The 14,258-nt window shown below is 47.8% G+C and overlaps 1 protein-coding gene across 2 annotated transcripts in view; it reads right to left on the bottom strand.

The window, feature by feature from the left end:
* Window positions 1-298: 298 nt before the first annotated feature.
* MINK1 (misshapen like kinase 1) overlaps window positions 299-14,258 on the bottom strand; it is a 62,017-nt gene continuing 48,057 nt past the window's right edge. For both annotated transcript variants that reach the window (XM_066593843.1, XM_066593842.1), the window contains 12 exons: window positions 9,671-9,831; window positions 9,443-9,563; window positions 8,850-8,990; window positions 5,202-5,313; window positions 4,950-5,120; window positions 4,722-4,865; window positions 4,404-4,538; window positions 4,217-4,317; window positions 3,955-4,104; window positions 3,712-3,871; window positions 2,131-2,270; window positions 299-2,045 (listed from right to left, as the gene is read on the bottom strand). In XM_066593843.1, the coding sequence (XP_066449940.1) occupies window positions 1,962-2,045; window positions 2,131-2,270; window positions 3,712-3,871; window positions 3,955-4,104; window positions 4,217-4,317; window positions 4,404-4,538; window positions 4,722-4,865; window positions 4,950-5,120; window positions 5,202-5,313; window positions 8,850-8,990; window positions 9,443-9,563; window positions 9,671-9,831 (1,620 nt within the window). In that variant the 3' untranslated portion in view covers window positions 299-1,961. The remainder of the gene's footprint in view (window positions 2,046-2,130; window positions 2,271-3,711; window positions 3,872-3,954; window positions 4,105-4,216; window positions 4,318-4,403; window positions 4,539-4,721; window positions 4,866-4,949; window positions 5,121-5,201; window positions 5,314-8,849; window positions 8,991-9,442; window positions 9,564-9,670; window positions 9,832-14,258) is intronic.

Below are 14,258 nucleotides of genomic sequence, written 5' to 3' on the forward strand. Positions count from 1 at the left end.
CTTCACCTGAGGGCGGAGTCAGGTAAGTGAACCTTTTCAAAACCGAGCAGAGTGCCGCATTCTGTGGATGGAAGATAACCTGCTGACATGGTAAATGTCTTTTAAAAAAATGTTTGCCCCTGAGGGAGTGCCCTGCATATCCTGAGCTCCCTGCTTCATGAATACAATGCCAGAACTACAGTGAAGACCGTCACAGGTGGAGAAGATGGCAACACAGGCGAGGGGATAGTACCACAGTACAGATCGATATGCTGGGGCCCATTAGCGGCGATAAATACAAGACGTCTGCAGGCGGCGCTACTAGCAGAGATAACTTTATTGAAGAAGATCAATAACAACCAATTTCAACTTTTTTTTCAAATTCAACCTTTATACAATTTGCTACATAAAATATTTTTTCGCCTCCTTATAATTCTTCTCTCGAGTTTACAAAAATAGCAAATTCAGTTCCTCGCCCTCAATTGTCTCGTTGGGGGACGTCTGGAGTGACCCGCGTTCACACACGTTGGGGGAGGGGATCATAAATAGCTATAGATAGAATTCTGTGGGTGCTTAGAATCTTTACTTTTTTGGTATGGCCGCGGCCGTATTATAAAACCTCCTCACTATGAGGTACCTCGAATCCCGACTGAAGCAGCAGCAGCCCTTAACCCCCGGACTTTGGAGAGTCAGTAATTGTGGGGGCCTCCTTCTGTTCTCGGTGGTCTTTAGGAATAAAGTTTTCGGCGTAGAATGCACAACAGCCGGGGACACACTATTCAACAAACTTTATTTATAACCCCAGAGAACACTAGATTTTGATCCAGCATTTGCGCTATAGTGTGTTGTTGCTCTGGCACCATCTACAGGATCTGTTGGGAAGTGCAGATATATTCCTACTTTCCCCAACAGCTCTGCGCACCACGGATTAGAGGGGGCTATTTCACCCAAACAGAAGAGGAGATTAGTGTCGTGGGAAGCGGTGCGGGAGGTCGGACATCACATGGAAAGTGGACGAATCGCAACACACAGAATGCCTCGTTAGGATCCATTCACATCCAGAGCTGCGCTCAGAGATTTGCTGAGTCATTGCTAAGCCCAGAACTGGCAATGGAGTGAGTACTGCTGTTTTCCCACAATACACTGCAGCAGAACTTGTAATAGGTTGCAGCCTGCTAGCTGTATTGCGTTGTGGGAGATGTAACAGGCGCAGAACGCATCATCTGCCGACAACGTATCACACAGATACGAGAACAGCGCTGGCAATTTTAGGCTCATTCCCCACTGCTGCATTGCATTGTGGGAGATGTACCTACACAAGGCTACATCTCCAGCAATGTAGTGCAGCGGCGGCTCTTCTGTCCGGACGCTAGTTCCTGCAGTTCAAACACTAACAGGATGTGCAGTAGCATTGCGATTGCAGCTCTGGATGTGACTAGAGCACAACATGTGACAATTCTGTAAAAGCAGCAAGGAAGAATGACTTTGGATTATCGGTTTGGATAAAGTGCTTCTGGTCATAGAATAATGTTCAGTCACAAAATGGAGCCGACGACCGGCGAGATAAGTCAGGGGGGACTATTATAAGGGGGAAAGGGTATAGATATATATCACTCCGTCACCGTCTAGCGTCCGCAGAAAATGTGCTATCAGCTCTTTGCGGTCCCTGCGCCATCAGTAAACCGAACATATGTAGAAACAACTTGAGCCATAAAGATGCCCGTCCCCGTGTCAGGAAGGGGCGGACGAGCCCCTAATCCACATCGTGCCCTCTCCCCGCCCTGAATGTATATCTTATATATATTACTGTCACGCAGCTTGGAGGGGGTGGCGCCTCCCAATAAATTAAAATGCAGATAAAAGCAAACAAAATGGAGTAATAATTGCTGTAAGAGGGGGAGGAGTCAAAAAGTAGCGGGGAGGGGTATCCAGTGTGTGGGGATCGGCAGCAGACTCTTCTGTGATCCCCCATCATTCACCGTTCACCAGTTCATTATACAGCTGCGGTTCAGGGTCATGAAGTAGACCTGGCTGCTCCCGCCAGAGCGAACCGAGGCGAAAAACACCTGGAAGAGAGGCCAAGAGAAGCGTTAGCACCATGAGAAGCGTTACAGCGCCCCCGGAGGCCGGGATGTATGGTGTCCCCATTACCTTATCGTTGCGTTCACACAGGAACTTTAGTCGCTGAGCCCTCTTGTGCATGAAGACCCCGTCAAGGTGGCCGGTCTCCACCGAACGGATCTCGATGGCTTTCTCTCCCCACCCCATGATCTGGTTGGAGCAGATGTACGCTGGAGGAGAAGACAAAACATGTCAAACTATCAGATACGTCTAGAGGCAGGGAAGTATCCAACTGATTGATGCACTCAGGTATCTAATGGGCCTCGCTTAGATATGTCCAGAGAAAGGTAGGTATCTAACAGAATGTATCTAAAGTAGAGAGTTACATAGTGAGTTCATACATATCCAAGTTCGACTGGGTGGATGGCTGCTTGCATCTGGATGTATCCGAGCAGGAGAGGTTAGATCCCTGTTTGCAGCACGGTCTATCTAATGGGATGCCTTCCTGTGTTTTGATGTATCTATTGTTCTCACTTAGGTACATCCAGTCACAAACAGACATCTAACTTTTCCTGCTTGGATACATCCAGATGCAAGTCGACATCCACCCAGTCGTTCTTAGATATGTGCAAACTCAGGCAAGCAAGTAACTCTCTACTTTAGATACGTTCTGACTCTGGTATCTAACTACCTTGCCTTAGACATGGGCAGATACATCTAGGTGTAGGTAGGTAGGTGAAGTGCTCTCCTTTAGAGACATCCAGACACAGTTATGTATCTACCTGGTCCCTTTTAGATATGCCCAGACCAAGGTAGGTAAGTAACAGATGTCTTAGACTCATCCAAAAATAGGTATCTTCTTAGATACATTCTGAATACGGCAGGTATCCAACTGCTCCTCCACAGATACATTAAGTACCTTCTTTGTCTCCCTTAGATATGTCCAGATGCAGGTAGGTCTCCAATTCTTCTTCCTGTAGACCAGAGTTGCACCCCTCCAGTCCTCCGGGCCCCAACAGGTCAGGTTTTCAGAATTTCCTCAGTATTGCACAGGTGATGTAATTATTGTTACAGCTGTTCCAACTACAGGATATCCTGAAAACACGACCTGTTGGAGCCCCGAGCACTGCGGCTCTGCACCCCTGCTGCAGGTAAGTATCTAAGTGCTGTCCCTTAGATATCTCCCGACACAGGTGGGCATCTACCTGCTCTCGCTTAGATACGTCAAGATGCAGGTCCACCTCTAACTTGTCTCCTCTACATTCTGTACATCCAGGCGTAGGTGAAGATGTAACATCTCCAGCTTAGATACATCCAGATTCTAGCAGGCATCCACCTGGTCACCCTTAGATACATTCAAACTCAAGTATGTCACTTTCTCCCTTAGATGTGTATCTAATTTGTATCCATTAGATACATTCAGACTTCTAACTGAATCTACAGGAGACCAATTAGATACATCCCAGCACCTGGACATATCCAAGACACCTGTGGCTGGAGATATATATGTATCTAACTGATCTACCTTAGATACTTCCAGCCATTACTACAGGTAATCTAGGGCTGCACTTTAAGGAGTCGTTTTGTGGTTGTGGCCCCCGTTGCCCTTGCCGCTAGTTTAACGTGTTGAGTTCTGGTGACGCTTCCCCTTTAAATTGCGGCCTGACTCACCCACAGAGGTCGGCATCTCGCCCCACTGCAGCACCACGTCTTTGATGATCCTCCCGTACGTGTTCACATAGACCCCCTCGTCCTCATAGCACAGCAGCATCTCCATCCCGTCTGTGTTTGGCAGGAAAATGATGGCGTGGGGGTTAATCTGGCTCTGAATCTGAAGGACGACAAAGAAAGGATGAAGTCTTCCCCACTCGTCCGTATCTGGTCACATGACCGATGATGCAAAAGGCGACTCACGTGGACAGGAATGTAAATATCGTAGTTGTTCCCTGAGTCCACGTCCACTGCATGGAAACCGGAACAAGAACCGTAGATGACCTTTAACCTCTGCCCCTCCTCCACTGTGAGGTCCACGAGCTGTGGTCGGTGAGGGAGGTCTGTGAAGGACTGGAAGGGTTTACAAAAAGAGGGCGTCACGAACAGGAAGCATGTCTGTTGGCAATTCAATTCCTAAGGAAATAACCCCATTGCAAAAGTCATCAACCCCCTTGTAGGTTACCTTGAAAGCCATGAACTTGTGGTACGGTTTGGGGGCCCAGGCGTAGACCTCTACAGAGTTCTTCAAGGCGATCACCAGGAACTTGATACGCTCATACTTGACTGAGGAAGAAAGAAGGGATGTGGGTCAGGATGAGACCCGTCTAATGGGCCGAAGATCGAGGGGATACAATATTACGTGTTCTTACCAACTTTATAATGGACACATCCCTCCATGTCGCCCACCGTACTCCAGCCCTGCTTCTTCTCCACTTCGGGGTCGTTGTGGAGGATCTTGTTTCTGAGCCACGAGAGATAGTAGACGCGCAGCTTGTTTCTCTTACCTGGGACACACGGGGAAAAAGCCAAAGGTTATGAAGAACACTAGAGGCCGGACCACCTAGAGGGTGGGGTGCCTTTAGTTTGGACAGGGGTAGATCATTAGAGTAATGGGTGCCCAATAGATGGAGGTAAGGATACAGAGTGAGGCGTAGGGAGTATTGTCCTTGTCGGGAGTGTCCACTCACCACTGATGGTAATGAGGAGGTTCAGTCCTTCCAGGACATCCATCTGCTGGAATCTCCGCCGGGTGATCAGACTGTAGACCTTTCCTTGACCGCTGCGGTCTAGCAGCATCAGCCCGTTCTCAGTGCCGACCAACAGGTTCACCCCTGGTAGAGAACACAAGATGTGAGATGACAAGTGGTGGAAGAGAAGACCAAAACATTTGTGAACCTCCTGTCCTCTGCCCTTACCCCAGAGTGCGGCACAGAGGATCTCAGAGTTGAACCTCTTCTTGTACTTCCTGATCTCTGGGGTGTCGCTGTGCGGTCTGGTGTTAGTAGGGTTCACGTTCACCACTGATCCCTTCCGAGCCTCATATTTTAGCTGCTCCAATCGGGCCACATCTCCACTCACAAAGGACGCTGCACAGAGGACATTCTGGATGAAATATTTTTAAGGTTGGGGGGCGCCAACGCATCATAAAGAGGACTTGTGTACACTACCTGCCACCGGGATGGTGTCGCCTGTGCCACCGGTTGACTGATATAACCCCAGGTCTACAAACATGGTGAATGAGGTTTTAGGGGGAGCCTTCACCAACCCACGAGACTGATACTGCAGAGAGAGGGAGGGCATTGTATTATAGGTCGCCTTCATCATGTACGCACTCGATAATAAATCTACTCCAGAATCGGTCATTTTACATTTCACTCCATCTTATATAGCCGCAACTCAAGCAATTCTCACTTTTTAATGGTCCACCAGTAATCTCAGTATACAAAACCATCTCCACCTTCTCTTCTCCTATCTTCCGAGTCGTCGCTTGTCTTCCTACCCCTGGCGTCTTCATCTCCAGTACAACATCTCTTATTTCCAATGCTGTACACCACCAACTCCAGACCAATCATCTCAGATGTTCTACCCAACGATTCATCTGCATCTTCTATGACCTCCACACCGTATACCAGTGACTGGCACCACAACCGCTACTCAACACCTTCCTCAAGGCTTCCACTCTCACAAATACTAAATCCCTTTACTCCTCTCTAGTCACAGACAGATGGGTTCCCGTTTAGAGGATGTCGGCCCTGCAGAGAACCGACCAAAAATGTTTAATATTACAAAATAACTTATTGATCATGTAAAATGTAAGAGCCTAAAAGAAGAGACAAAACCTGCATAAACCTGGTGTGAAGTCAGCAGCGGGTTATGGGCCTATAACAGATACCACTTAGTACCATGCCAGTGTCGCAGAGACCCATGACTCTTGGTCTAATGGTATATACCGCCACAGGCTGTCATGTACACGAAGGTATAATGATAATCTCCTATCGGGGGCGGTGCAGCCGCATAGGACAAATATCACAGACCATTTATTAGTCTTGTCTGGGATATTTACGCCGACTGTATATGCAGTACCAGACATTATGTTGTAGCTCTCACAGGGCCGGTCCATATAATGCGTTAGACCCCATATACAGGGATGTATAGATTCTCTATATAACCCCCTCAGACCCGGACCGGAGGTCATCAGCCACACAGATGGGGCTCATCTCATAAGAGGCGGCTCTATTCATCACTTCCTCTGCATGTCGCTGCTCATTTCTACATTTGGTGACCGTCCCTCTCCGGTCTATATACTTGCCCCTCTGGGAGAGGCTGACTGGTGATGAGCTGTTCTTGAGCTGACGTCTCATTTTGCCGTTGTCATTGCGATAACCTTCTGATCCTATTCACATTGTTCCTTTCACGATCTCCCATCATCAACACGTTTCCTCAGCTAATTGCACTAATTGCTGATTCATCGGGATGTTTGAAGTTCTATTCCCCCGCTGGTATCTAGCCTTGATGTTGGGCTAGAGCCTCTGGGTTTGGTTTCCCAGTGTACGCTGACCGTCTTGGTAGGCACAGGTTTCGCCTATGTTCGCTGTAGCTCCACCTACTCTCAGAGGGGGCTCACACTCACTAGCACCAATCAGCAGCCATTGCTGGACGCCAGCCGCTCCCTGACGTAACATCGCGATCCTGCGTCAATTCTTGCGAGGGCCGCGCACGCCCTGTTCGAACCAGCATTACACTCACTGCCAACCCACGATTCTGTAATAGTCTATGGATCCCACACATACGTGACATACCAAGCTCCGCCCCCGATAGATTATCCTTATACCTTTGTGTACATTACAGCCTGTGGCGGTATATACCATTAGTCTCTGGTTGGTTAGACTGCGACACTGGCATGATCTGGTACTAGTAACGCATCTACACGTCCGTATCCCGCTGCTGACATCATACCAGGTTTAGGCAGGTTTGGTTTCTTCTTTAGCTTCTTATTTTTTAGATGATCAGTAAAGGTTATTTTTTTATATTTTTGGTAGTTCTCTACAGGGATTACTTCTACTCATCCAGTCCCGAAGTGTCCCCACTACAACCGACAGGTCCAATACTCTACATCTTGGGTCGCCTTCCTTTCTTAAAGCATCATGAATTCCCGCACTGCCTGACAAAATAACCAAAATTCCTCTTTACGCATCTTCCTTTCCCAACCGATGGGTCGCATCTCCAAATGTCTTTTCTTCTCACTCGATCCACAACTTTCTTTCCCAAATGTGTTCTTTTCTGACTACTCAACCAATAGGTCCCGGCTCTGAGGGTCTTTCCGTCTCAGTACTGAATCAGCTCCTTTGTTCAGAGTCTTCCCTTCTCAGCACTCCAAGTCCCATTCCCAATATTGATGGAACCCGCCGGTGTTACTGACACATCGATTTCAGGGTGTTTATGCACAAAAGTGACAATTCTCTTGCAGTGATCCTGAGAGATGGAAAACTATAAATCGCTGCATGTCCTATTTTGGGGCGATTCCTCGTACGGAATCACCGATTCTTTCCTAAGGGATCTTTAAAAACAAACCCACCACGTATTTGGCGCTCCCGCGGTGCGATGTGCACGGAACGGGATACAATTTACCAGTGAGAACTATTGGAAGCATTAGCAATCTTTTAACTCGTGATAATCCCAAGTACAAAGATAGGGGGCGATGTAAGGTAAAACGCACCATGCTCGCATCGAGAAGCGCTATATTACAAGTGCGATATCAGTCTGAGCTTCTCAGACTGACATCGCACTTGCCCATGTGCATTAACCCCTAGTCTTCCTTCCCTGATGCTCATCCAACACGTCCCATCTCCAGATGTCTCCCGTGTCAATACTCAATCGATAATTTCCCGTCCCTACATTCTCCTCTCTCAGGATTCCCATCTCCAAATGACTGACTCAAGCAACAACTTTATTCTGCAAAAGGTCTTGTCTCCTCGATACTAACGGAGCCCATTCTGCAAGGGTCTTCCCTACTCAGCATTCAGTTCCTTCTCCATACTCAAGCAATTAGAGCCATCTACAAATGTTCCCTTTCTCAGTACTCAACCAACAAGTCCCATTTACAAACCTCTTCGCTTCTCAATCAACCAACAGCTTTCTTCTCCTTAGGTCTTTTCTTCAATACTCAACCAACAAGCCCCCTTTACAAGAGTCTTCCCTTCCCAATACTCAACCAACAAGTTCCTTCTTTAAGCATCTTCCTTTCTGAGCATCAACAAGTCCCATCTCCAAACGTCTTCCCTTCTCAATGCTCATCCAACAAGTCCCATCTCCAAACGTCTTCCCTTCTCAATGCTCATCCAAGTCCCATCTCCAAACGTCTTCCCTTCTCAATGCTCATCCAACAAGTCCCATCTCCAAACGTCTTCCCTTCTCAATGCTCATCCAACAAGTCCCATCTCCAAACGTCTTCCCTTCTCAATGCTCATCCAACAAGTCCCATCTCCAAACGTCTTCCCTTCTCAATGCTCATCCAACAAGTCCCATCTCCAAACGTCTTCCCTTCTCAATGCTCATCCAACAAGTCCCATCTCCAAACATCTCCAACAGGTCCTAACTCCACTCCAAATGACTTCCTGTCTCAATACTCAACCAACAAGCTCTTTCTTTAAGCAGATTTTTTCAGTAATCAACCAAGTCCCATCCCCAAATATCTTCTCTTCTCAATACTTCACCATTTGTAAGACTCCCCAACTAGTCATATCTGGGTCTTCACCCCAAGATACCCTACAGGGATCCACCGTGTCAGGCCCTTCCATAGTGCATCCATTACTCACATCAGTTCCACTACCCTCCTTGCTAGGGGAGGAGCCCGGCCCCTTGGACTCGGTGGGTGAATGGCTCGGTTGCACCACATCTGGCAGGTTGGTGTATCCGTTACTATCGGCATGCAGCAGGTTCCGCTCCTCTTCTGGCGTCTGAGAGAAAGAAGAGTGATGGATCTTGTTCTACATCTACAGACTGTGTATTATAACACTAGGACATGATTATGTAATACTTTATCTGAGAGTATGACGGCACTCATACTCATACATGAAGATATTGCATTTCTTAAGTCTCACAAGACACTCCAGCAAGGTAGCAATTTTCTTTCCTCTACATTACATGAATGGCGTGTGATCACCCTCTTTATTAACGACTTAGGATGGTCATGTCTGCCAGGCGTAAAGGACTCTCCTCAAGAGGTTTCTTCTGGACCATGCTCCAAGTTAGGGAAGGAAAAAGACAAGATGGTCCACTCCAATGCAACTCAAACAGTGAGACAAGGGTGGAATCCTCTAGATTATTGCAGCTGTTCTCCTAAATAAGGAGGACCTCTAGAAGACACGAGCCGTTCATCTCTCCGGCTGACGTTCTGAGACCCTCTTACCCGCTGTACGATCATGGTGCCATCTCCATAGGAGCTGTCAGATGTGCTCCCCACCAGCTCTTCCACGTCGTGGACCACCATAGTGCTCACGCTGTCAGTATCCGCATCGCGACCATTTCGACTTCAGAGAGGAAAAATAAAAGGAATAATTTTAACGATTTCCCGCCATATTTCTGTTGGGGAAGGGGGGGGGGGGGGGGGAGGGGTTGACTGCTGACTGCTCGGTACCTGGCTTGTGAGTTTTCTCTACTTTGTTCCTGTCGATCTTGGTCGCCCTCATCATCATCTTCGTCGCTGCTGTCCATCTCATCACTGGAGGAGGAGTAGTCCAGCGCCTTTTTGGGGGGTTTTGGGACGTCTTCTGGGCGATCCTTCACTAATAAATGGTCCTGTGGAAGGACATTATAAAATAAGCAAGCAGGACATGTAGTTGTATATACGCTGTATACAGGGAGGGGCAGGAAGGAGAGTAGACTAACTATACAGTACAACTGACAGGCCACGACATACAAGGATGGGGTATTGTACTGCAGCAGACTACACTGTGATATACAACCTAGTAACGTGCGGTCATACAACACACGGACGTCTGCAGCCACACACAGCAGGTAATGCTCAGCTGCACACACCACACACAAAAGCAGAGTTATGAGCCATAGTAAACTACAATGTGACGCATACAAGGTACAGGTACCAGATGTACAGCCACATACTACAACGGGATGTATGTAAATGTACAGCAACACACTACACTGCAACATGTATATACATACCGGGTCATGTACAACCACACACACTGCGTAATATACAATCACACTGCACTGTGACAGTCATATACAGACCATATAATATACAGCCACACAATACACTAGCTGTACATTACCTGCCCTGTATGTATGACTGTCACCGTGTAGTATGTGGCTGTATACTAGTGTGTGTATATGACTAGGAATCTACAACCACACAGTAGTCTGATGTACAGTCACATACTACACCATGACATTCATACACACACACACTGAGTAATGTACAGCCGCACACTACATCGTTACACACACATATACTAGGTAATGTACAGCCGCACACTACACCGTGACACACACACTGGATAATGTACAGCCGCACACTACACCGTGACACACATATACTGGGTAATGTACAGCCGCACACTACACCGTGACACACACACACTGGGTAATGTACAGCCGCACACTACACCGTGACACACACACACTGGGTAATGTACCGCCGCACACTACACCGTGACACACACATACTGGGTAATGTACAGCCGCACACTACACCGTGGCACACACATACTGGGTAATGTACAGCCGCACACTGCACCGTGACACACACATACTGGGTAATGTACAGCCGCACACTACACCGTGACACACACATACTGGGTAATGTATAGCCGCACACTACACTGTGACACATACACTGGGTAATGTACAGCCGCACACTACACAGTGACACACACATACACACACAGGGTAATGTACAGCCGCACACTACACCGTGACACACACATACACACACAGGGTAATGTATAGCCGCACACTACACTGACACATACACTGGGTAATGTACAGCCAAACACTACACAGTGACACACACATACACACACAGGGTAATGTACAGCCGCACACTACAACGTGACACACATACACTTGGTAATGTACAGCCGCACACTACAACGTGACACACATACTGTGTAATGTACAGCCGCACACTACAACGTGACACACATACTGTGTAATGTACAGCCGCACACTACGTGACACACATACTGTGTAATGTACAGCCGCACACTACGTGACACACATACTGTGTAATGTACAGCCACACACTACAACGTGACACACATACTGTGTAATGTACAGCCGCACACTACAACGTGACACACATACTGTGTAATGTACAGCCGCACACTACAACGTGACACACATACTGTGTAATGTACAGCCGCACACTACAACGTGACACACATACTGTGTAATGTACAGCCGCACACTACAACATGACACACATACTGTGTAATGTACAGCCGCACACTACACCGTGACACACATCCTGGGTAATGTACAGCCGCACACTACACCGTGACACACACATACTGGGTAATGTACAGCCGCACACTACACCGTGACACACACATACTGGGTAATGTATAGCCGCACACTACACTGTGACACATACACTGGGTAATGTACAGCCGCACACTACACAGTGACACACACATACACACACAGGGTAATGTACAGCCGCACACTACACCGTGACACACACATACACACACAGGGTAATGTATAGCCGCACACTACACTGTGACACATACACTGGGTAATGTACAGCCACACACTACACAGTGACACACACATACACACACAGGGTAATGTACAGCCGCACACTACAACGTGACACACATACACTTGGTAATGTACAGCCGCACACTACAACGTGACACACATACTGTGTAATGTACAGCCGCACACTACAACGTGACACACATACTGTGTAATGTACAGCCGCACACGTGACACACATACTGTGTAATGTACAGCCGCACACTACGTGACACACATACTGTGTAATGTACAGCCACACACTACAACGTGACACACATACTGTGTAATGTACAGCCGCACACTACAACGTGACACACATACTGTGTAATGTACAGCCGCACACTACAACGTGACACACATACTGTGTAATGTACAGCCGCACACTACAACGTGACACACATACTGTGTAATGTACAGCCGCACACAACGTGACACACATACTGTGTAATGTACAGCCGCACACAACGTGACACACATACTGTGTAATGTACAGCCGCACACTACGTGACACACATACTGTGTAATGTACAGCCGCACACTACAACGTGACACACATACTGTGTAATGTACAGCCGCACACTACAACGTGACACACATACTGTGTAATGTACAGCCGCACACTACAACGTGACACACATACTGTGTAATGTACAGCCGCACACTACAACGTGACACACATCCTGGGTAATGTACAGCCGCACACTACACCGTGACACACACATACTGGGTAATGTACAGCCGCACACTACACCGTGACACACACATACTGGGTAATGTACAGCCGCACACTACACCGTGACACACACATACTGGGTAACGTACAGCCGCACACTACACCGTGGCACACACATACTGGGTAATGTATAGCCGCACACTACACAGTGACACACACATACACTTGGTAATGTACAGCCGCACACTACAACGTGACACACATACACTTGGTAATGTACAGCCGCACACTACAACGTGACACACATACTGTGTAATGTACAGCCGCACACTACAACGTGACACACATACTGTGTAATGTACAGCCGCACACTACATCATGACACACACATACACTAGGTAATGTACAGCCGCACACTACACCGTGACACACACATACTGGGTAATGTACAGCCGTACACTACAACATGACACACACATACTGGGTAATGTACAGCCGTACACTACAACATGACACACACATACTGGGTAATGTACAGCCACACACTACACTGTGACACACATACTGGGTAATGTACAGCCATACACTACACCGTGACACACACATAGACTGGGTAATGTACATACACATACACTGCGTAATGTACAGCCGCACACTATACTGCGACACACATACAATGGGTAATGTACAGCCGTACACTATACCGTGACACACACATACTGGGTAATGTACAGCCGCACACTACACCGTGACACACACATACACTGGGTGATGTACAGCTGCACACTACATCGTGACACACAAATACACTAGGTAATGTACAGCCACACACTACACCGTGACACACACACACACACACACACACACACACACACACACACACACACACACTGGGTAATGTACAGCCGCACACTACACCGTGACACACACATACACTAGGTAATGTAAAGCCGCACACTACACCGTGACACACACACTGGGTAATGTACAGCCGCACACTACACCGTGACACACACATACTGGGTAATGTACAGCCGCACACTACGTGACACACACATACTGGGTAATGTAGAGCCGCACACTACACCGTGACACACACATACACTGGGTAATGTACAGCCGCACACTACACCGTGACACACACACACACACTGGGTAATGTACAGCCGCACACTACACCGTGACATACACATACACTAGGTAATGTAAAGCCGCACACTATACTGTGACACACACACTGGGTAATGTACAGCCGCACACTACACCGTGACACACACACTGGGTAATGTACAGCCGCACACTACACCGTGACACACACACACACACACTGGGTAATGTACAGCCGCACACTACACCGTGACATACACATACACTAGGTAATGTAAAGCCGCACACTACACCGTGACACACACACTGGGTAATGTACAGCCGCACACTACACCGTGACACACACACTGGGTAATGTACAGCCGCACACTACACCGTGACACACACATACTGGGTAATGTACAGCCGCACACTACACCGTTACACACACATACACTGGGTAATGTACAGCCGCACACTACACCGTTACACACACATACACTGGGTAATGTACAGCCGCACACTACACCGTGACACACACATACACTAGGTAATGTACAGCCGCACACTACACCGTTACACACACATACACTGGGTAATGTACAGCCGCACACTACACCGTTACACACACATACACTGGGTAATGTACAGCCGCACACTACACCGTTACACACACACATACATTGGGTAATGTAGAGCCGCA

This window comes from Eleutherodactylus coqui, chromosome 2 (genome assembly GCF_035609145.1).
Source record: "Eleutherodactylus coqui strain aEleCoq1 chromosome 2, aEleCoq1.hap1, whole genome shotgun sequence".
Taxonomy (NCBI): domain Eukaryota; kingdom Metazoa; phylum Chordata; class Amphibia; order Anura; family Eleutherodactylidae; genus Eleutherodactylus; species Eleutherodactylus coqui.